The 22,840-nt window shown below is 47.3% G+C and overlaps 2 protein-coding genes across 7 annotated transcripts in view; one reads left to right on the forward strand and one right to left on the reverse strand.

The window, feature by feature from the left end:
* Positions 1–1,608: 1,608 nt before the first annotated feature.
* tmem106c (transmembrane protein 106C) lies at positions 1,609–6,308 on the forward strand. The gene is made up of 8 exons (XM_040192577.2): positions 1,609–1,784; positions 2,009–2,274; positions 2,452–2,515; positions 3,809–3,968; positions 4,138–4,278; positions 4,652–4,701; positions 4,922–4,972; positions 5,598–6,308. The coding sequence occupies exons 2-8, from the start codon at positions 2,073–2,075 to the stop codon at positions 5,791–5,793; spliced, it is 864 nt and encodes a 287-aa protein (XP_040048511.2). The 5' UTR covers positions 1,609–1,784; positions 2,009–2,072; the 3' UTR covers positions 5,794–6,308.
* A 120-nt stretch (positions 6,309–6,428) lies between these two features.
* Positions 6,429–22,840, reverse strand: part of tns2a (tensin 2a) — a 39,734-nt gene continuing 23,322 nt past the window's right edge. For 2 of the 6 annotated variants that reach the window (XM_040192576.2, XM_078094194.1), the window contains exons 4-28: positions 22,623–22,661; positions 22,172–22,213; positions 21,217–21,266; positions 20,889–21,072; positions 20,682–20,732; positions 20,474–20,596; positions 19,475–19,539; positions 18,995–19,078; positions 18,096–18,208; positions 17,188–17,248; positions 16,315–16,390; positions 15,892–16,021; positions 14,808–14,873; positions 14,590–14,706; positions 12,963–14,498; positions 12,568–12,733; positions 10,665–11,818; positions 10,436–10,564; positions 10,254–10,349; positions 10,056–10,133; positions 9,883–9,960; positions 9,602–9,770; positions 8,920–8,988; positions 8,598–8,627; positions 6,429–8,116 (exon numbers count right to left, since the gene is read on the reverse strand). In XM_040192576.2, coding sequence (XP_040048510.2) covers positions 7,978–8,116; positions 8,598–8,627; positions 8,920–8,988; positions 9,602–9,770; positions 9,883–9,960; positions 10,056–10,133; positions 10,254–10,349; positions 10,436–10,564; positions 10,665–11,818; positions 12,568–12,733; positions 12,963–14,498; positions 14,590–14,706; positions 14,808–14,873; positions 15,892–16,021; positions 16,315–16,390; positions 17,188–17,248; positions 18,096–18,208; positions 18,995–19,078; positions 19,475–19,539; positions 20,474–20,596; positions 20,682–20,732; positions 20,889–21,072; positions 21,217–21,266; positions 22,172–22,213; positions 22,623–22,661 — 4,845 coding nt within the window. In that variant the 3' untranslated portion in view covers positions 6,429–7,977. The remainder of the gene's footprint in view (positions 8,117–8,597; positions 8,628–8,919; positions 8,989–9,601; positions 9,771–9,882; positions 9,961–10,055; positions 10,134–10,253; positions 10,350–10,435; positions 10,565–10,664; positions 11,819–12,567; positions 12,734–12,962; positions 14,499–14,589; positions 14,707–14,807; positions 14,874–15,891; positions 16,022–16,314; positions 16,391–17,187; positions 17,249–18,095; positions 18,209–18,994; positions 19,079–19,474; positions 19,540–20,473; positions 20,597–20,681; positions 20,733–20,888; positions 21,073–21,216; positions 21,267–22,171; positions 22,214–22,622; positions 22,662–22,840) is intronic. The other 4 variants (XM_078094190.1, XM_078094202.1, XM_078094185.1 and 1 more) reach the window with 3 other exon arrangements.

A 22,840-nucleotide genomic window follows, 5' to 3' on the forward strand; every position in this document is an offset into this window, starting at 1 on the left:
ATATTCCTTTTTATGTTGACTCAATATTGTTATTGTGCTTTTAGGAAGAATGAAAGAAAATACCAGTATAGTGTATATACACTATATTTAAACACATTACATACAAAACTAACAGATACATTTGTAGCAGTGGCGGATGGCCCACAGAGGGCAATGGGGCGCCACCATGTGTGACGCAGAAAAAAAAATGTCCTCTCTGCTTGTCTGCATGTCTCAGCGCTCTCGTCAGGGCGGGTCTTGCGAGAAACGGAGAAACTGGAGCGTGAGACCGGCGTGAAAGGGAAGCCGCAGATATATGGCGCTTCTGTAGAGACTTCTATGTGCTAGATATACGTGCTATCGGCGTATATTTGCGCACCGTGCCCATGACGCGGTCGTGTTAAAGTTAACAACGCTACACAGCTGCGACGCACACAGGACGTGGATGAAAACATATATATATATATATATTGGTCATTGACTTGTTTTCAGTTTATTAGGTTCTGTGAAAAGCAAACTCAACTAAGTTCAAGCTCAGTTTCTATGGAGCAAAATCCAGCTCAAAAGGTTTGTTCATTTGAATTCAAATGTGAACCTGAAAGTTTTGTTGTTGAAGGTATTTTCGGTTTGAATATAGTTTTGACTCAATTCTATATTTCTTTTGAATAAATTTTATCTTTTCAATCTTCACTTATATATATTTTTTGATATTTTCGGTGTATTGTATGTTGCAGATTTTGTGTTTTCAGATTCAAATCTTATATTTTCACTTTCAGATGTTTTTTTTCACAGACCATGCTGACCTATTCCTAAAATGATGGTTAATCGAGGTTGTAGCTGGTTGTCTACATCACCACGGACAGAGAGGTGTCGTTTGTGTTTTAACAACTTCGCTAGGACGTCCGAATGTCCTCGGCTTTATTTGTCAAGCTGTTACTCATAATTACACGCCCCTCCCAGTTTATGCCCCGCCCCCTACGCCACATCAGGGTCAAAAGTCTGAACGCGAAAAAAAGATCAGAATCTGAAAACGAAGTCTGCAACTGAAAAATATAATACAGTGAATATCCAAAAATAAATACAAAAAATATATTTTATTCAAAACCATATTCAACCTAAATAATTATAATTTTATTTTACAAATACATTGTTGTATTTTTCAATGTTCAACAAAAGTTAAACTTTGTTTTTCAAATGACCTGGATTTGGCTCTCTACGTTTTTATGGCAACTCATGCTGGGACGCTCACCTGGTCCAAGGCGCACTGACTATTGGGCTGCACCCACAGATCTGTGATGCTTCAGAAAGCTGGTTGAGTCAAACCCTGAATACTGAGCTGAATAACGCTGAGATGGAACACGTGTTTGGGTCTAGAACAGCTGATCAGAGAGGCGGCAGGAGAACAGCAGCCTCCGTGGAAGTAGACACATTAATGCATGGAAGACTGTGCACATTTACATTTGATAAAGAGCCCGAAGGGGAAAAGAGAAGTGAGCACAATTATGTTTTCTTCTGAACTTATTGTTTACCACACAATGATAAAACTCTTTAGTCTACTATTTTATATAAATAAATATACAGGACGCAAGCCGCCGTTAAACATCACAGAAGATAGATTAAGAAGGCAGTACGCAGTTGTACGTGAAGGCACCACGCAGCTTTACGTGAGTGCAGCACGCAGTTGTACCTGAAGGCAGCACGCAGTCGTACGTGAAAGCAGCACAACACAAACGTATGACGGAGGGTACAACGTGTCCGCAGGTGTAAACTTCGGGATGGAAACGTCGAGCTGTTTGGTGTAAAATGTAAGTAAAGTTTGTGTAATTTGAGCTGGACACTTTCACAGTGAGTCTACCCGATAACTCGTAGCGAACTAGCATAGCCGCGAATGAACAACTCTGAAGTCCGCCAACTTTGCATTTTGACTCCGTCAGCTGGCTCGTTACCGGCGGACACAGGAGCGCATTCACTAAACACCGCAGCTGGTCTCATCGCTCCCGAGTCACTATGCCGACCCTCTCTCCTGCAGATACAGACCGCCCGGGTAGTCGGTGGGAAACCGGCTCCACCGTTCCGGGCGCCGAGCCTCCGCCATGGGGATCCGGTGGTCCCGTAGCGGCAGCAGCCTGTCGCTCCTCCCGGGGAGGCAGCGCTCCGAGCCGAGAGATTCTGACGACGACTCCTTGGACGGGCTGGTCAGACGGGAGGACATCGCCCAGTTCCCCTACGTGGAGTTCACCGGCAGGGACAGCATCACGTGTCCAACGTGCCAAGGCACCGGGCGAATACCGTCGGGTGAGTAGGGACCGTGAAGAGCGGTTACACTTAGAACCGCGCTTAACCGGTGCGGGGCGTTAATGTAGGCAGATATTCAATTTCTGGCTCCAATTGTTAATTCTTTTTAGGTTTTTTTTCTTGCACATTTGACAATTAATCAATATGCCGCATGACCCCGTATCTCCCCTCCGATAGGTCAAGTGAATGAGCTGGTCGCATTGATCCCGTACAGCGACCAGAGGCTGCGGCCCCAGAGAACGTGAGTGACCTCTCGGGTCTCAGGAAGGTCATTCTGATTGTGGATGCGGAGTGCGCGCTCTGACGTCAGCGCTCGCGGCAGGAGGCAAGCAGCAGTCGAGCTGAGTGGGCGGGGCCACAATTCGTGAGAACACCTGTAGTTGTTAGGACAGGTCGACTGCACTGAAGCGATTATTTTGTATAAGTTGTAGTAAGCAGACCTTAGAACAGCCATGTTGGACTTTTTTGTTTTTTTTTCGGGGAGGGGGCTTGTTCATTAAAATCCTCAGATCAAACCCCTCCAAAAATAATTGAACAAGTGTAGAAGAAGTGGCTATTGTGGGGTTAAAACATGTGGTCCTGCAGAGTCGAAATAATAAGCTAGCTTAGTTTAGTCAAGTTTTCTGGTGGGATTTGGCTCTTTTTTTTTCTTCACAAAGGTGCATTTTTTTTCTGGAGGTGTGGTCACAGTTTCTTTACAGCCCTCAGCGATTGGCTGTGATGCCAACGAGTAGCGCCCAGCTTCGCCCATCTTCCAATCCAAACGATAGCCACGCCCGGCCTGTCTGTTACCGGTCGCACCTGTTCCTCTCTGGCACCATCTTGAGATGAATCTGATCCTATTCTGCATCAATAACACATTCGATGATTATACCGTGGCTTCTTCAACTCGTACAGCCCAGAACCACAAAGCTGACTCACAGAACCCTCCAATCTGTACACCTACAACGTCCCCTCTCCCAGGAAGTGAAACTAAACTCCCCTAAAGCCCCTCAATGGGCACAAAACGGGAAGAATCCTGTGGATGGGCAGAGAGTAATGATGTCATGTGCACAGAATTGATCGACCTACAACATATTTAATTCCTACAACAAACTATACACCCATTCTATAATTCCTACCACTGGGCATGCTTTTCTACTTGAAACGCTAACACTATGAAGGGCTGTCCGCTGTCATAACACAGAGCCCAAATTCATCTGTAAGTACCTTGGATGAACATTAAATAGCTGCACTTTTACTGAACGTTCTTTTCATTATATAAGCTGGTGGTTGTAAATCACTAAGTCATTTTTGTGCAGAGTTTATCCTCAGTTTTGAATCTTTTTTTTTTTTTTTCCAAAACTAGCAAAATCATTAGAAAATCAAACAAATGAGAAACTAAACGGGCACCAGGCGAAGTACTGACCGACTCGCCGGCGAGAGACGACAAGCTTTCTGTACGTCTCAAGTTGACTTCATTGATGTCGCTCAGAAGCTCTCCAAGCTTCGGGCCCGTAAGCGAGCGAGACCCTTGTGTTTTTGTTTGTGGTAGGAAGCTGTACGTGGTCCTGTCTGTGGTGTTGTGCCTCCTTGCTTCCTCGCTCGTGGCCTTCTTCCTGTTCCCTCGCTCCGTGGTGGTGGTGGATGATGGGATACACTCTGTCACCGTGCACCTCAACCCCTTCACCATGACTGTCCTCATGAACATGACGGTAGGGGGTTAGTTTTTGTCCTCACTTTGAAAGTCCGGCTCGGTTTAGCAGAGTCCTTTTGTACTAAGCAGCTGGATCCCAGCTGAGGAGATTAGGAGATCAATTGAGAAAACCTATGTCTATTTTCCCCCCTCCAATACCATATATGTGTGTGTGTTTATCCCCCCAGAGCACACTGAACCTCAGCAATCCGAACTTCTTCTCGGTGCTGGTGCAGAGTGTGAGCTGCCAGGTCCTCTACATGAAGACGGTGATCGGCACCCAGCAGCTGGACAGCGTCACCACCATCCTGCCGCTCGGCCACAGTCAGGTAAAACCACCGCATTGTGCACGTTCAACCTTTTTAAAGTGTGCGTAGGCTCCTCTCTGTGCAACACAAGCTCCATGTAGACTGTCGAGCTCAAAGTCAAATGTACGCAGGCGAAGCACCGATCGTCGGTAAAAGTAGATCCGCCCCGCTGGCCTGTTTTCCTGGATTTCCTTAATTGCTTCACCGGGTTATTGTCTTTTATTTTAACTGAGTTGATCATTGCTTTTATCGGAGAAACACTCTGCAGTATCCAGCTGATGGAGGAACCATCCTGATCCTTAACGGTTCCCTGGCTGCTCCTCGCTGTCCGAATCTGCAGCGTCCCTTTCCACCGCTCTACATGAGGACGCCTTGTGCTTTGTGTCCCCTTCAGGTCAACTACACCGTCAGCGTGGAGATTGGGAGCAGCGCGCCGTACGTCTAGTGAGTGTCTCCACCCGAACCTGCCTCCACTCCTCACACAGCTTATTCTAGATGCGTCACAGAAAGACAAAACTTTTCTCCATATTTGACCATAATCTCCTCTATCAAGACACCTAACCCCCAACTGCTCCCTGTGCACCTTTACAGCGGCACAATGCAGAGAAAAATATCCCCTCAGGGATTAATAATCTAATCTAACCTTGTCTGTTTGCTTCTTCAGTGCCTTCTGCTCCATGCCCATTAAGGTCCACAACATCGTGGTCTACATGCAGTAAGTGTCCCCTTACTTTCTCTCAAGCACTAGCTAAACTTAAGTAAAGGTACCGATTAAACTGCATGATAGTACTGGCAGCAAATACTGTCCACTGAATTCATCAAAAGTAAAAGAAGTGTACTGTTCGCTTCTCTCTGAGGTTCTTTATTTTTTTCCCTGGGGGAAGGATTTTGCAGGTTGCAACACCACAAAGACAGAACAATGTTTCTTTAGATAATCCTCTACCTGCGACCATTTCAAAATAAGAACTATAATGCAATTAGAAGCCATCACATTTTCTTTTTAAATAATTACTTTACAGAATCTGCAAAGTAACTACATCAGTTAGATGAGCACGGCGATAAACGGGTGAAATGTAGTGACGTAGGAAGCGGCAGCACTCGCGTGCTTATCTTCAGTCCCCACAGCGTGACCACAGCAGCCACTTCCTGTGTGCTTATGTAGTTCTGACAAAGAACCAACCTGATTCACACGCTGCAGCTTTTCCTCACTAGTTATTAAATAGCACACACACACACACACACACACACACACACAGGTTGTACCCGTGGCCCCGTCCTGCTTGGTGATGAATATTAGAATGACCTGGTGTTCATGTCTCTGTCCCGCCGCTCGCTTCCAGGACCACGGTGAAAACGTCCTACATGGTGCGAACGTCCCAGAACAGCCTGGAGGCCTACCGCTACATCGACTGCGGCTCCAACTCCACGCGCCACCGGACCGGCCCGAACCGGCAGCTCCTGCCGACAGAAGGGCCCTCGCCTCTTCTGCTCCAGGGTCCGGGACGACCCGGAGGACCCAGCGCTGCTTTTTTGTGAGCTTACTCCATTGCAGGGATGATAAACGCCAACTTCTGATGTTGTAAAGGCTTTTAGTTTATTTTTTATAAATGTGCACATTGGTTTTCATCTGACATTCCACAAGGCAGCACGTATTAGGCGTTTATTTGAGTTGCATTATGGGGGCTGATGTTTACAACAAGCTTAACAAAGGTTGGTTCAGCTACTCGTCACTGCAGAACACGACATTCCTGCGTCTGTCTGAGCGACTCTTCTCCAAGTCTCCGCTGCTCTAATTTAAACGAGGGAAATTGAATTTAACGGCTGCTGATGTGTTGTTTTTGCAGTGATATTTAACACATTAATCATATCCCAGTCATCCCGAGTCCATCATCGAGTCCAAGCACACTGGTTTTAGATCCCCGTGTCAAAAGGGTGATTTAACTCTTTTATATATCTATAAAGGGAGTTTTTCAATTCGGGAATAAGTATTTTTAAAAGCATAGTTTATATTGTTAAAGGGACGTGTGAATCAATAAAACTAATTAACTTAATTGCCTGTTTCTTCCAATTACTGCTGTAATTTAGCGCTGCATTAATTCGTTTCATGGTACTAATAACTTTCTGCAGCTCTTACACATGTCGACCCAAAATAAGCACTGACCCAAAAGCACTTCAGGTACCACATCATATCAGTTTAATTCTTTTTTTTTTTTGCATACAAAATATCATCAAACTTACAAATGTTTAGTTTTATGTCTCATACGTTGTCCAATAGCTGCATGTGAAAATATATTACTACATAATACAGACATCGACAATAACAAAACAAACAATATATCATTGCTGCAAAAAGTAATATTTTTCTATTTTTATTGTTTTATTCCAAACAAGGCAACACTAAATAAATGCAATAAGTACAAAAATATAGCTGGATAAAAAGCTTATAATACAAGAGTGCTTTGTCTTTGGTTAAGTAGGTGTGTGTTCAGGCCACCGCCTTGCTCGTGCGTGTTTACTGCTCCTCTGTTAGCGTGTGCGTGTTTTATAATAAATTTGGACACCAAACATTTCCCGGCAAACGTCTTCTCCAACACCCAAACGTCCTCTCCACGTCTAGCTTTTCCTGTTTCACATACATTTCTTTAAAAAAACCCAGACTTGATTCCCTTACACGTTATCTTCCGTATATACTCTCACACGCACGCACACACGTTAAGAGTTGAAAAGCTCACGTTCATGTTCGCTCTCATCGTCTTTCTCGCTCCAATTATTAAATGTACGTCAGCTAAAAGAAAACAACAAAGCCTGATTGTCGACTGATTATATGCGTTAACCCTACACTATAAAAAGGCGGGAGTGGCTGTAAATGCTGCTGAACATCTATTTAGAGGAAACTAAATGACATCGTCATATAGTCAAACAAAGAACTATGAACACCGTCTTTGTACGTTTCAGGGCTCCTCCAAACAGACCAAGGAAAGGTGTCGTCTTGAAGCTGCTTTCTGGCACCTCTTGGATGCTGAAGCTGTCTGTAACAGGACCGTCTGTGCCGACGGGCTTCCAGCTGCGCGTCCCTCCGGAGCGCCGCGCTCATGGAGCCCGAGAGCCTTCGGTTGACCTCTTAAAGTACTTAGTGTTGCAAGCAGTGTGCTCTAAATTCAAGCCACTTCCTCATGCTGGGATGCGTAATGCAAAATGTGACCGGACTGGTCACGAACCGTGACATCTCTGTATTGGGGACATACTCAATGTTTTAAGGATCAACCCAACAACACTAAAGCAGCAATAATACAAATAATACAACAAAAACTTGTTAAAATCTGGTCTACCTGAGCGGGTGCGGTTTGGTCAGATCACATGAATGAACGAGAAAAAACACCCACAAGGTACACTAAATGTTTACGGACAACCGATTTAGGATTAATTTAGCTTATTAACGGTGTGCAAAATGAATACGGATCCATACTTCTGGTAGTGAGGCACTAAATGGGGAGTGAGGGGAACGAGATCTCGTCCTTTCCTCTTTGTGATCGAGGCCTTTGTGTTTCTTGTTCACGGAAAGCCACTGTGGCAGTTTCCCAATTCCTTGGAGAGGTTCCTAAACTTTACTTCATGGCTTTGTTTTGGTTTTTTACTGCACTATATCAGGGTGTTTTAACCGAGGGGGGAAGCTGAACAAAGGATCAGAAAGCGTCAGTAGGCATTACTCCCTTCCTCCCTCTACCGCCGCTGTGACAACATGACCTTGTTGATGAAGTTGACGATGGCGGAGGCCGGCTGCTCGGGGTCCAGCTCAGCAAACAGGTGGCAGACGTTCTCGGACGAGCTGCCCGGCTTCTTGGCCACGAAACCGAACACTCTGAGAGCGAGAGGGAGGGAAAAGGGATGTGAGACTACGTGTTAGCGAGCATGAGAGGAAGCTCTGGTAAGGCGGGAAATCAGACTGATCCATTTTCCAGGTCCGATCTAAATAGTTTTCTCACTGACTTAAAGGGCCGGCGTGCAGCATTCTATTAGCAGGAATGTAATCAAATGAAAGCACAAAACAGGAGAAGGCTATTTAGGTCACATATAGAAAATGGATCCGCATTTCTCTTTTGTCTCTTCTTCCGGAGTTGACCATGAAACCAGTATTAATGAATGTGGTCACACACTAAACCTGATTTTCATGTTAAATCATTTAGGCTAAACACACAACCCGATGCCATGCAGAGGCTGTGATGTCACTTCTCAGCCACAGGCGTTTGAATGACACCCTTTTATTCATTAAAAAAAAGCACAACACGCGCATGCATACGCGCCTCTTTTCTCGCCATCATCAACACAAACAGAGCACTTACTTATTAGCGGTGCTGTCTGAATTAGTCCACCTGCGGCCGAGAGAGAGAAACCAAACTCAGACACATGCGCACACACACACGCACACACACAGAGCTGCTAAACAGGCCGATGCAGCCGCAGCCTCGTACGCGCCGAACGACGCGCCACTTTGTGCACGCTGACAAATACACTCACAGAACAGAAGCAGGGGTCCATGCGAGGGCAGTGAAGGATCACGGGGGCAACAAATTGGGGAGGAGGAATCTAATTCCCGCTGATTGGAGGTTAGTTGTGGTTCAAACTGGAATCAAAGAAGGCCATTTTTGTCTTTTCATTGCCTACCTCCTGTCCTTAGGGTCAATGCTGCTGAAGGTCACGCTGCTCACTGGGTAATGTCTCCTAAAGAAAACCCTAGAAGAAGAACGATGCAGATGGAGCGAGACAGGAGAGACATCACTCAAATGTAACCATGATGTAATCACCTCTGCCGCCACAAGGTTGTCCGTTGCTTAACAGGGAATAAGAATTATAAAACATGGATACCCTAGTCTATTTAAATGATATGATTATGATCCCAACACACACGAGAATAAGGTCATACAACACATGTGGAATTAAGAAGATTCTGCACTTTTATTCATGTTTCCCTTCATAAATAAATAGCTCAAATCCACTTCACAGACAAATATTTGAACCAAGTTCAGTCCTGATATAATTACCATATATTCTGTCATTACTGTTGAAGCTGAACATGGTGGGAGGAGCCAAAAGCCTCAATGAAAAGCACATAAGAGACAATAACAGACATCTAACAAGAAGGTAGCAAACCGGTAACAAAAGGTAACACCATTCTAGCAACAAAGACAGAACTATAATAAATACACTATAATAATTAGACGTCAAAGCTCAAGTGGGCCGACACGAGGGTCTGACAATTGTTATATATTTTATTTAGTCCCCCCCTGTGCCTGAGTTGAAGCGCCTTGCAGTGTTACTCGTACTAATCCCATCCACGGTGTCTCACCTGCGCTGGCTGTCGGTCAGCGTGATTCCCCTCGACGTCACCTTAAACTGGACCACAGTGCCAGCGGGACGGGGGCTACGACCCAAGGACGCGTCTGTCCCCTTGGCGATGGCCTGGGGGCCGGTTAGAGACTCGGTTTCCACCGAGTTCAGGTAGAGGACGTTACAGGCTGAGGGGGGAGGGACAGACGGAGGAGAGAGAGAGAGAGAGAGAGAGAGAGAGGGGTGAGCATGATGACCAGGCCTCCAATCGTTTCCCCGGGCTTTAGGAAGAGAAGTTACCTGCTCCTTGTTTCAGCAGGTCGGCAGCCGTGCTGATGTTATTCACAGGCTGAACCTCTGGCACTTCTCCTATCAGATCTGAAACAAATAGAATAAGAATCGTTTTGCTTTAAAACATGTCAAAGTGAGGTTCAAAGATCTCTTCCAATATGATTCATATTGGGAATACTGACCTTTCTCTGTGATCTTGAGGGCGCAGGGCAGAGAGATGGGCGTGATGGCGTGTTGGTAGACCAATGCAGACAGACTCCCTGTGGATAAAAGAAAAGCAACACAAATATTTGACCTTGATAGAAACAACAGAAAAACAAAGAAAAAAGAATGATCTTTTTTTAATTTTTTTTTTACATTGTCCTTGCAGGAAAACTTACCAAAGTAGGGCTCATTCTGGCACCCTTTGATCTTGACTCCTCGGGGGCCGGTTTCTAACAGGAAGTGTCTGACCAGCTGTTCCAGAGGGTCGCTCACTGTAACAGCAGAGATCACTGTGAACACGCTGCAAGGGACATCGCCTACTAAACCACTGGATAGGTCAAAACGTTGTCATGGTTACCCTTGCTGCTGTGGTTGACATTGGAAGGGGGTGTGGCCACCTTCAGGGCGAGGCCGTAGGCCCCCTGGAAAGAGTTACTGTCCCTGATCAGGAAGGTCCCCGGCTCTCTCTCCTTCAGGGCAGCGATTGCTTCAGCGAAACACAACCCAGATGTTAGCAGATCCAGATGATGAAGAAAACGTTGCCATGTGATCATTAGAAAAAAAGACAATGAACATAAACGGCCTACCTTGCTCCCTGGAGATTCCAGGCTTGTACCAGAAGCGTGAACTGTCCTGGACGAACTTCACGCTGACCCTATTTGAGTTCTCGCTCTCAACAGGCGGCGATCCGTCGTTTTGGCCTGCGGGGGCGGCGATTTCCCCCACGGTGGGAGAGAAGGTGACGTGGAGCTGATGCTGGCTGCTGGAGGGAGGCGCGTGGCCCCCGGCCGGCCTCAGGGTAGCCGCCCCATCGCTGGGGAAGCCCGGCTGGACCGGCGGGTGGCGCTTCTCTGGCAGCGGCGGCTGGGGGTGAGGGAGGGGGATGGAGATGGTGGGGTAGTTGGAGTAGGAGGGCGGGTGGAGCTGAGGAGTGTGAGCGGAGTAGCAAGGCTTCTTGCTTGTGTCTTGAGCGTGGGCGTGCTCCGCTCCTGGGTAGTGGAGGTGTGAGGGCCCGTGCTGCTGCTGAATGTGGTTCTGGTGGTGGGGGTCCGGCCCGCTTAACATCAGCCTCCTGCCCAAAGTGGCAAAGCCGGGAACCGGGGTGTCGGAGACCGGGGAGCTCTCCGTACTACTGCAGGCCGCCTGGGCGGTTGAAGATGAGGCTGGGGTGGGAGATGCGGGGGCAGACGTGGCGTTGGTGGGGGTTATTGTACGTTTTTCGGCTTCCGAGGGTGGTCCGGTGACATGTGCTGGTCTTGTGGTTCCGGCGCCTTGGGTTTGAGTGTGGCCCTGAGGCCGGGGAACGGCCTGTGCCACAGTGGAAGGCAGAGCAGCAGCCTCTGAGGGATGGGGGGCCTGTGGAGCGAGAGGGGCAGGTTGGGAGGGGGTGTCCAGCGCCGACAAAGTGTGGATCGGGGACGAGAGAGCCCGGCCGAGCCCCTGGCTTGATGCGCTCGCCGTTGCAGGATCAAAAGAAGGCGGGGCCTGCGCTGTCGGAGCGCTTGGGCTGCAGTGCCTCTGTTGGGACGGGTCAGGTGGTGCGGTGCAGTGGTTGGTGGCCTCTGTTTGCACAGGTGAGGTCGCGTGGGGTTGCATGTCTCTGCTTCTCCGGCTTTCCAGGAACTCCTGCGCTATGAGATCAGTGCGAATGTGTTCGTCCTGGGAAGTCTCGTAGTCGCTGCCGATGATGTCTGTGGTCCGGATCTCATACTCCCTCATACTCCTCCGTCCTGGACTGGGGCTTAAAAGGACAGACATGACAACTACTGTCACAGACCTGCTTGTGATTTAGTGAATGTCCTCCTCATTGGTTCTATATTGTCATCAATACTCAATTTCTACTGGATCTGGATCTAATGATAGGAACACCCGATGATGACTCATGTGTACACAGAGAATGCCATGTGATTGGATTGTGGTCAGATCAGCCTGATTGACTTCTCGAGGCAGTCTGGCTCACATTGTGATTGGCTTTTGCCTCTGAAAGGGCCCTTATGTATTAACACTCATCTTTTTGATATAAGTAACTAATGAGGACAACCATTTCTAAAAATGTCCAGTGGACACAACGGAAACACTCTGTGACTCCTCAAGGTAAATGTTGATCCATTAAAAGTGCTTGTTGTTGCCACTAACAACGCTAATAATAATATAATAATATTTATTTTCCTTTCCCTCGATCTGGTCTGTTTGTTAATGTGTCCAACGCCGTCCTGAAGTCTCACCTCACATCCACATTGTCACAATCAGCCAAATATTCAGCCGTGAAACACCTTTTAGACAACACTAAGCCACAGTCTGTAAACACAACAGCCTGACCTGAAGACATGGAGTCTTACTGACGCTCCCCTTTAATACCAGATGTAATGGCCCTTGGATCAGATGCCATCATCCAGATACACTCATTTGTGTTCCTCTTCACCCCGGCGGTGAAGAACATCCCAACCCACGGCTACGCCCCCCTCCCCACTGAGAGAAAGCGTTGAATACCTCTCCTGTGTGCGCAGGGGGCTGCTGGTGTGGACAGGGGTGGACGGTCCAGACATATCGGATGGCGTGGAGCATGCGGCGTGGCCGTCTCTGTGGACCCTCTTAAAGGAACCGTGGGTGATGTGCTCCCTCCAGCCCACACTTTCTCCAGAGCTCCTGAGGCCGTCTGACAAAGGAAGGGACCAACAGGTTACCAACAAAAAATGGGAGCTCGTGGAGACATCGTCAACCTTTACGGGGGCAAATAAAACACGGCAGTGTGAGGAGAGCCATTATGGGCGTAATGTGTAGGGCCTCGTTCTGGTTAATCACTCCTGATTCAGTGCATGCTGTTGTTGGTTATGGACGAGTCAAACATGCTATTCAGGGGAAAACGCTGATTCAGTGTGACTCACCGGTCTGTGAGTCAGAGCCGTATGAATGCTGTGTGTCTGGATGGTTGTGGTCTGCTGGCACATTGTTACGGCTGCAGGGCCCCGTCATGGAGGAAGCCGGGGGCAGCGGGGACGTGGACTCGGACTGGTAGCCCGAAGCGTAGCCCCTGCTTTCAGACGGCGAGGGCTGGTACGGCGAGCAGGGGCACACCTGTCGAGGCGTTTGGTAACCGCTGCTGCTGCTGCTGTACTTCTGGTCCATGTGGGAATGAGCGTGGGACCTCGACGCCTCTGGATAAGCCGGGTGACCCGATGGCAAGGGGTCAAACGTGAAGGCCGGGAGATCGTGGCCCTGTGGGCCGTAAGAGGCCACGGTGGCCCTCCTGCGCCAGTACTCCGCCTCTCTGTCCCGCTCCCACTGCAGCTCCGCCTCCCGGTCCCTCTCCCAGTGGAGGGACATCTCTCTGCCTCGTCTCAGCCCAGGTTCCCTCTCCCAGTGGAGCTCTGACCCTTTGGTTAACTCCGCCTCCCGGGCTCTCCTAAGCCCCAACTCCCTGTGCTGAAGCTCCGCCTCTCTGTCCCAGTCACCTTGGTCCAGCCTCAGGCTGTGATAGGCCGCCGAGTCGTCTTTCCTGATGCTGCAGTCTCTGCAAGGGCAGCCAGGGGCGGGTAGGCCATCCATTAGCACTATATCGTGGTAGGTAGGGCTGGTGGAGGGTTTGGAGTGGTGCGGGTGGAGATGGTGGTGGCTGTGAGGTGGAGGAGAGGGGTGATAGGGGCGGTAGTCGTCCTCTCGACAGCAGAGGCGGCCCGGGGCAGACAGGGGGTGGTGGTGCGGGTGGTTGTGGGAGTGAGGGTCTGGCAACGGGTAGGGGCAGACATGTCGGGGTGAGGGAGCCTCCGAGCAGGAGCGGTGCAGGTAGTGCTGGCGGTCCCACACCAGATCCGGAGGCGGAAGGGACTGGTGGGAGTGGGGGCTGTAGTGCTGGCACAGATCCATGTGCGACGGAGGAGACGCTGGGTTGGGGCTGACAGAAGGCGTCGCCCCGTGGTGGCCGTTGGTGCCGGGGGCCCGGTCGAGGCAGTACCCGTTGGGCATAAGGAGGGTGCGGTCGCAGCCGGGCTCGGCGCACCGCTGTGACCGGTACCCATTCCGGCAGGAGCAGGACCGACTGAGCCTCAGCGTCCCGCTTCTGTCAGAGGGCAAAGAATCGCCGTCATCCAAGATGGCCGTCTCTCGCTCCCTATCGCGGTTTCCCTCGATGCCTCCGAGAAGACGCGCCAGGTCTTCTCTCTCCTGCCTGGTCGGAGGCAGCGGGCTGATGGAATCCTCCTGGCGCTCTGGATGGACGGATGAATGGTTCAAATGGACGGAGTGGGCCGAGAGGGCGGAGTCTGAACCGCGAGAGAAGACGCAATCTGGCCTGTCTTCCTCAAGGCCCGCCGCCGGGCCGCTGCCGTTGGTTGAGGTGAGAGAACCGGAGCCGGGACCTCGGCGCTTCTTTATCTGAGCGTAGAGGCTGCCGTCCACGGGCCCTCTGGTGTGGGCAATATCTACTGTAAGAGTAGAAGACGACATCAGCTGTCACATTGAAATCCATACATGCGTGAGATCCTGCTGGATCTAAAGAGACGGTTTGCGCGTTACCCTCCAGGCTGTCCTGGTATCGCTGGTTAAAGTTCTCGTAGGAGTCCCAGCGCACCACAGGGTCAGCGGTGTTGTAGTCGACTGTGACAGATGGGTCGTTCTTCTGGTACTCGCGGCCTGGGAAACGCATTCGTTTGTATTCTTTGCTTTTTACTACCTGTTCTACATATAAAAGTAGAACAGGTATGAAGGAGAATTTGAGGGAGAAGTGAACTCACCTTTGATTTTTTCAGGTCCAGAGGAGAAGACAAACTCAACTGTGGCATCAGACGGAAAACGCTCATCTGGGGAGAAAGTAGGGAAAAACAAAGCGTAGAGGGAGAAAAACGGTAAATGACATGGTAAATATCGCTATATCGTAACATGAAAATCCAGTTTCTCTACATCATAGTCATCATAGTAGATGAAAGCGCGCCAGTGCATTTGAAACACATCCAAGACCACATAGAGAAGAGACGTTTTCCATTTCACAGTAAGTGAAACCAAGGAGGAAATGAGGAAATGAGCATATTTGTTCCAGACTTCATCAGATCAGTACTTACTAAGCCTCTACTCCCTGAGGGGGAGTTAGAGACACTCCCAGCCTGCACACAGCGATGCTCCTTCTCTACATACTCACCTCCGGGGAGCTGTTATAAGGTGGAGATTAAGATACTACTATTAAGGGATTTATTCAACCACAGGCAGCAAACCACTGTGAACCCATTCCCACAGTGGTTAGTTTCACTTCAGCTTGTGTATGTGATGGTTAAAATGTTATTTCATTCATATCTCACTAACAATGTATATCACAGTATAGCACGTTTTCTGGTAATTAAGTAATACGTCAATATGGAATAATTGCATGGCAAAGATATTCTTCATTACTCCTGTAGTAAATTGATAATAGACTACATTGAATTAAGAACTTTGGTGCAGAATGAACTGACCACTTTGTTATTGGCAATGAACTGAGCGGTTATGTAACTGTGGGATGTGAAAATGAAGCCCCACTCTTCAAATTATACTCCCCCAAAATATTGCACATCGGAAATCTTCCAAAATATGAGCTAGTACCTAGCTAGCTAGTACCTACCTAACTAGCTAATTATTAACAATTAAGAGAACAGAACTGTGAATCTCCATATATGTTTTTATCACCATACGAATCAATTGAAAGACAATAAATATTAATAATACAACCATATTGAATGATGGATGAATACCAATGTGCAAATCCAGCAAATAGTCCCGTAATCCATTGTAAATAATAAAAATATTATGAACGGTTTCTATTACACCACACCACTTAAATAAACATACCGGTACATGCTTCGTCCAGCTCCCCTTTGCCGAACCACAGCTGGGACCCGTGGATGGTGCAGGTGTGAAACTGCAACCTGAACACGGTGTCTCGGTCAGCGCTCTGGGCTCGGCGGTGGTAGCATTTGACCTGCAGAGGGCAGCAGAGGGGAGCTCAGAAGTTAGTGGAATAAGGAGGGGTTTGGTGCGGCAAACAGAGCGGCACCGACACTTTCCCAAATGACTAGACGGACAAATTGTTGCTTGTTAACAAAGTGACAAAACCAAACTGTATAATGCAGAGCGGCGATGTGGTTTACAAGATTACAAAAGAAGTCAGTGCGTGTACTATGTATTTATGTAGTTGTCCTGCCCGTTGGAAGATTTAAAAAGGGATTAAGCTGTGATTGCGACCCCACCCACATCCTTCCCATGAGAACTCACCATGATGTCACCCTTTAGCAGCAGCGCCGGCTCGATGGTCACACACAGCCGCCTGCCTCCGGTGCCCTGAAGGTCACTGTCACAACACAAACAGGCCTATTATATAAGTACAAGATATACGGAGCCCCAGCAGATACAGAGTGTGACCGACTGATTAGTTTGTGTGTCACAGATTGCTATTTCAATTACTTTTTCATCATGTTTTTTCACTTGATAACGGCTGTATTCAGTGGTAGACGATGGAAAATGTTCTTGGTTGGGCAATCGAATCAATTCCAGCAAACATCCCTGGTGGATTTAATCCAAAACAAGTAAAACAAGTATGAAATAATATGTATAATAATAATAATAATAATAATAATATGTAATATGTGTCAGTCGTCTTGTCTGCTTGAATGGCGATAAAATACGTGCCCTTTACTTCCCCCAGAATGTCATCCACCTGTCGATGGCCTGGACGAGAACGCGCAAGTTTGGGGCAAAACCAATGTTGCCCCAGACTATTCTGTCTATTTAAGGACGCTGATTGACTAACTTGTATTGCACACATTTTCTTTTTAATCAGTAATTGGCCAAAGTTCTCCTTAGACCCGCCTTCTAAGGGCAATCTTGAGGACGCCCCCTAACGCGGCCAGAACGTGCATGAAGACAGGACGTGCGTATGAGGGAAATGTTCTGGCTCAAGGAGGGCGTCCCAGGTGGGGCGACGCCCCCTTGCCAACAACAATCAAGAACCAGTTACTAGAGAAGAGTAGAAAGATGCCCGTTGTTTATTTTGCCTTCAGCTCTATCTCTTTAATCGCTCCCTGTCTGTGTTGAAAACGCCCCAGAGCCAAAACGTATGATCAGCATGTGACAGCGACAGAGACTCACTATATGCCTGAAGTGTAGACCAGCTGCATGGACTGGTAGATCTTCAGGAATGGGTAGTAACCTAGGAGGAGGACGAGAAGAACACAAATTCAGACTTTAGTGAGCATTATCAACATGAAGATAGAGGAATGTGCCGGCTGCCGCCCCCCCACCCCTCTGGACTGGATCAGCAGATTAAAGAAAAACAGAATGGTTTGTGTGGGTGGAGGGTGAATGGGACCTCTTATGAGAGCTCTGCAGCCAGTTGCATTGCTGTGATTCAGCAGGGAGAGCCTGTCAAAGAGCATCAATCACATATACATAGAAAAAAAAGCCATGGACCAAAATCCACAATGCCACAGGACGGATTGTAACTATCCACTGACCGATGGTCCACTTTTTAAATGCGGTCCCTGATTGCAGCCAGCTGATAATGGAGCGCACTCGCTTTTCCTTCACCGCTCAATGTTTACATTCCGATTAGCTGCAAATTTGGACGCAAACGTGGGGCTGTGTAGAGCTGACGTACGAAGCTAATCTATTAAAAAGAGATAGCTGAGTATGATTTTTGGAAAAGCTGAATCGTCAGACAATAGCCGTTGGTTCCTCAGCCTGCATTTCGCTCTCCACATGGATCTCATGCAACAGTATTAATATGGGCCCATTGTTACTACAACTACCCACTACAAATTAACCCCCACTTACATTAAAACGGCTATTCGTACTGTGTTTTGTAAACCTGCTTTTAAATAAATGACTTAAACCATTTCTACCGGCGGTAATACAATCATTGGATATATTTACTCATTATTTTCTTATGAGTGTATTGATATTCTGCACGTAGAATTAGTATTTAATAATCTACGTCATCATTTGGAGGAATAATAACTATCCAGTGATTTGGTTCAAAGGATTCAACACACACACACCTCCTTCGCCCTGGAAGTTTGGGAGTGATGGGACCAGAACTTGGTGGAGGAAGAGGGGGCTGCTGTTCATCTTGATCGCCCCGGACAGAAGGCCCCCGAAGTAATAGATATACCTGAAAGAGACAGATTGATGCGATGCAAAATGACCCACGTAGTATATAGAGCAACAGTTGTTAAAGGTTTCTTACATGACCAAATAACAAGTATAAGGAAGGAAAAAGTCCATAAAAGGATGCGGAAACATTGAGTTGTTACTTGATGTTACGCAGGAGTCCACTTCATGGAGGAAGCCTTCAGCTTAGGGCAGTTCTTTTTATGCTAGTTTAGGTGGTTAGATTTTGTTGTTACGTTACTTTATGTTGCCACAAACCAAGTTTTGTTCCCTAAACCTCATCATCGTATGACAAAGTTAACAATGGGGCAAAGTGTTTCTGCAGGAGACACGAGGCTCACTTGTATCTTATTCCTTGCTTCTGAAACGTCTATTATTGAAGAAACGTATGAGGGAAACATTGGGTCAGGTAACGAGATTACTGTGAATCTGTAAGTGTGCGGTCTACATGCTAAACTAGGCTAAGCTAATCAGTTCCTGGTTTTAGCGTACAACCTTCATCCTGCTTTGAGCAATATTGATCTTCTCTTCACACTCGCAAGAATGCAAATTAGTATATTCCACAAAACAATACAACTATTCTACATATCTGTGAGAATACAGAAGGATGGTTCTGTATTGTTCTCTATAGTACAAAAAGCATACTGACCCACTTTGAACTTGTTGCACATAACTTGCTCTTTACAGTTTATTGTTTAATGTGCATATGAGACATTTTGGTTTGTTAATATCATGTGTATGTGGAACTCCCTCAAAAAGAGGCCTCAACATCCCCCAATATCCTCACCTGTTTTGGGACGGCTGGAGGGAAGAGGACACCTTATCTTCACAGAACTTCCTCATGGCCAAAGTACTGAGAGCCTGGTCCGCCCTGCACATACATGCACGCAAACAAACACACACATAACCTGTAAACTAGCAATTTCCGTCATGGGACCTGCAGCCGGCCCTCCCGACCCCAAAGACTACATGGAGAGGATGCAGCTGCCACAGGCCACAGGATAAACTCGTTTCCACTGTTCCTGCACAAAATCCACTGGGCTTAATTCATAAAACAACTTATCAACAACAGTCGGAATGTCAACCACTGTACTGCGTACACTTGAATTAGAACATATCAGCCACTGCACTACTTTTAAACATACTTGGCGTGCCCCTGTGAAAGGTTGACCTTAAACCCAGAGTCAGTTGGAAAAGCCTTTACTGTGTTTCATGTGTGGGCGAACAAGAAAACATCAAAAAGAGGCTATTGGATGCCTTCACTCACCCTGCAGAGATCTTGCTGTAGTGCATGTAGGCTGCAATAATCACGCCCGTTTTACCTTTGTGGCCCTGTGGGGGAGAATGAGGGAGGTCACGATGTGCTGGTTTAATCCATTGTGGTTGACGCGCAGACGTCTGATTTTCACAGCTTGTTATATGAGACATGTTATTTCTGCCGGGGTCAGACAGAGACAAATGATGGACAAGCAGCTTTGAATTCAAATTAAAAAGCTCCCCGTGGTGTTTTTTTCTTTGTTTTTTTTGTCACAACGGGTGCTCCGCACTTCCTGACACATTCCGAAGAGATTCCAGCCTCAAGTTCCTAATGCGACCCCTCCAGATACCAATAAGGAGACTGAGCCTCCACACGGAGCACAAACTAAAACTTTGGCTCAATTAAAAATTCTTCACTGACAAAAGCATGCGTTTACTCCCTTGCCTGGCGTGCGTGCAAGCTGGGAAAAGATCCTCTGTAGCTGGAATGTTCAACCACAGAAGCAGTTTTAGTATTTAACTTCTCCTGACCAAAGTCAAGAAATAAAAAGGTCTGGTTTTGCAGCGGGAGCCCAGTCGCTCTCCCCGGTGTGACCATTAGGATGCACTTGTACTTTATACTTCCTCTTACTTCCTTTCATAACAATGAGCTGGCAGTAATTTAGTTGCTGCTCACTTTGCAAACCAGGATTTTAAACACAACACATTAATTTTCCTTTAAATATATAATGTGGAAGACAAGTTGTTACAGTCTGATGATCATGTTGCATAAAGAGAGAGTAAGAGCTCTTACTCTTGACAGTTTAATGATATTTTGCTGTGGTACCATTCAACTTTTCCTTTGTGAAGCTTTAAATTGCATGACTTTCGTCATAACTTCACATATACTCAAAACACTGATGCTATTTGTGGTTTTTCTTGCTTTAAAACGTATCACTTATCACTCTGCCCGTTTCAGTATGCAGAACAGTGTGGACAGACAAACCCGCTCGACCCACTGAACTCTGACCTTGCAGTGCAGGACCACCACGTGCTGGGGGTCGGAGGTCAGCCACGTCTCCATGGCCTTGCAGATGGCACAGATCTTGTCCAGCGGTGGGGCGTGGAGGTCGGGCCAGCCAAAGTCGTGGACCTGTTGGTTCAGATGGAAGCAAAAGGTTAAGGGAGATTAAAACCGAAGGCTGTGAACTGGACTCAGTGACGACAGTCAAAACTACCTTTGCATTCAGCCGGTTGATATCGTGGCGCCTCTCGGAGAGGTTCAGGAGCTGAAGGAGGAAAGGTGCGGCCAGTTATCCTTTCAGTCGTTATATTGTGGGTGTGACAGACCACTAATTCAAGGGTTGCTAAGTAAACTTCCTGTGTCAAAACCGTATTTTCTGTTGTGGAACAAGCATCTGTATCTGAATGAAACTGGAACTCACCAGGAACTTGTCCTGGTGTTTGGACTTTAGCATGGCAGCCACCTCCTTCAGGTTGAGGCGGTACCTCTGCTCCTCAAGCTTCGGGGGGAAGAACACGGAGATGATCCTCTCGGTGATGTACGTCAGATCGAAGTCGTAGTGGCGCTCCATCACTCTCTCCATCACGCGGTCCACGCTGAAGCTCCTGGTGGAATGGAGAGGACGTAAAAGGGAAGGTCATCGCAGCGGCGCAGATGTGGAAACCCACCGACACGATTTTCATTTGAATAATTATTTTTCCGGTACTTCAGTAAAATGCATCAGGAGAAATGAATGAGATGACCTTTACCGTGGCAAAGTGTTCCTCTGTTTGGTATAGGTCAGCGACTTGGTGGACCCCTGTGGCAAAAGAGATGAGGTTGGTTAATGTGGCCGAGCCAGAACCCAAGTAGACGAAGCAGTCAAGCTCAAATGCTTTCATAATAGTTCCACATAATAAATCAACACACAAGATCAACCACAAAAAAAAAACAAGGATGGAACGATTTACTAAAACATTTAAATTGAGTTAAGATAATCTAGAGAGGAAAGGTTAAAAGTGATAACAGTCTTTTAAGGTTCTGCAATAACTGTGTATTGTTTGGAGTTGTGACCTGTCCTTGGGCACGACTGGACATTAAGAGTTGAAGAAATTTAGATCTTTAAAGCTAAAAACACACGGTAGCTCAAGGACCTCAGCGCATGCCACATAACCCAACCCTCCCAGGTTTGACTCCAGCCTTGTTGCATAGCATAACCCTTTTCACACAGAGATATGCCCTCACATGTTAGCCCTCAATCAATACATACCAAAATATTATTCAATCCTACTTATTAATGAAATAATGACGTAGCATTCACATCCCCCATGGACGATGGGAACACTTTTGTAGACCGCTGACATTTCCACCAACAGGCCAGATCCTCCCGTCTGAGCCACAGAACATCACATCTGATGGGGTGACTGCCATGAAAGGCAAGGAGCACATTTGTGCTCTCCCAACAAGATAATAGCTCCAACAGCTTTTGACTTTTCATGACTTTTCATGACTCCAGCACAACCCTCAGAAAAAACTGAGGCTTTCCTATTGTAAGAGGTTAAGCAGGTGAATGAGCTTCATCAAATTCATTTATGAAGACAGAAACATCTTTCTCCCTGCCAGGTTTGGACATTTCCATGATAAATAGCATGACACTGGGGGAAGGAGAAATGGAAGATGCAGAGATAAAAGTGTGAGGGTTTGGAAAAAATGAGGGGTGCTCACCAGGTGCTGGATTTGTCGGGACGGGGCGGTCCCTCTGCGCTGCTGCATGCATGGAAGGAGCGGTGACAAGACGAAGGGGAAGGGGAAGAGGAGGGTGGGAAAGAAGTACGGTATAAGGGGGAGGTCGAAAGCAGTTGATAGAGAAGAAGAAAAGAGAAGAGAGATAAAAGGAGGGGGGGGGCAGAGGAAGGAAAGGAGAGTTAATTAAACAAACAGCCTCTCTAATGGATAAACATTACTACTTCCTGGAGAAACATCAACATTTCTTTTTCTTCCTTTGAGGCTGGAATCCTGCAGTGCTCCGGGAATGAACCCGATGTCAAAGCGGGTTGAGGGTTCGGCATCCCAAAAGGAATTCAACCAGAGGAAACCACGTGGTGGTTTTTGTGAAGCCAAATGACGAGGGAAAACATGTCGCTGCAAACAGAACGCAGTTGAGGAAAAGACCTACCAGATCATTGGAAGGGGGCGGGATGCACGCCGAGGTCACCTGGAACACACAGAGAGACATTTGAATGCAGAGGGAAGGAGGCAGAGTAGATGTTGAACAGCAAATACTTCCCCAGACAAAAAAAAAATTGGCGGAAAAATCAACAAATAAAATCGAAAGCTCACATTATAGGTGTTGGGAAATATGTTGATTCAATTTCTTGCGTATAGTTGAAGAGG

This window comes from Gasterosteus aculeatus, chromosome 2 (genome assembly GCF_964276395.1).
Source record: "Gasterosteus aculeatus chromosome 2, fGasAcu3.hap1.1, whole genome shotgun sequence".
Classification (NCBI taxonomy): Eukaryota; Metazoa; Chordata; class Actinopteri; order Perciformes; family Gasterosteidae; genus Gasterosteus; species Gasterosteus aculeatus.

What these genes read in the sequence shown, in the direction of transcription:
- tmem106c (XM_040192577.2), top strand. Translation starts at nt 2,073, where the DNA reads ATGGGGATCCGGTGGTCCCGTAGCGGCAGCAGCCTGTCGCTCCTCCCG. An exon ending in CACCGGGCGAATACCGTCGG is followed by an intron (nt 2,275 to 2,451) that starts GTGAGTAGGGAC and finishes CCCCTCCGATAG; the next exon opens with GTCAAGTGAATGAGCTGGTC. An exon ending in CTGTCCTCATGAACATGACG is followed by an intron (nt 3,969 to 4,137) that starts GTAGGGGGTTAG and finishes TTATCCCCCCAG; the next exon opens with AGCACACTGAACCTCAGCAA.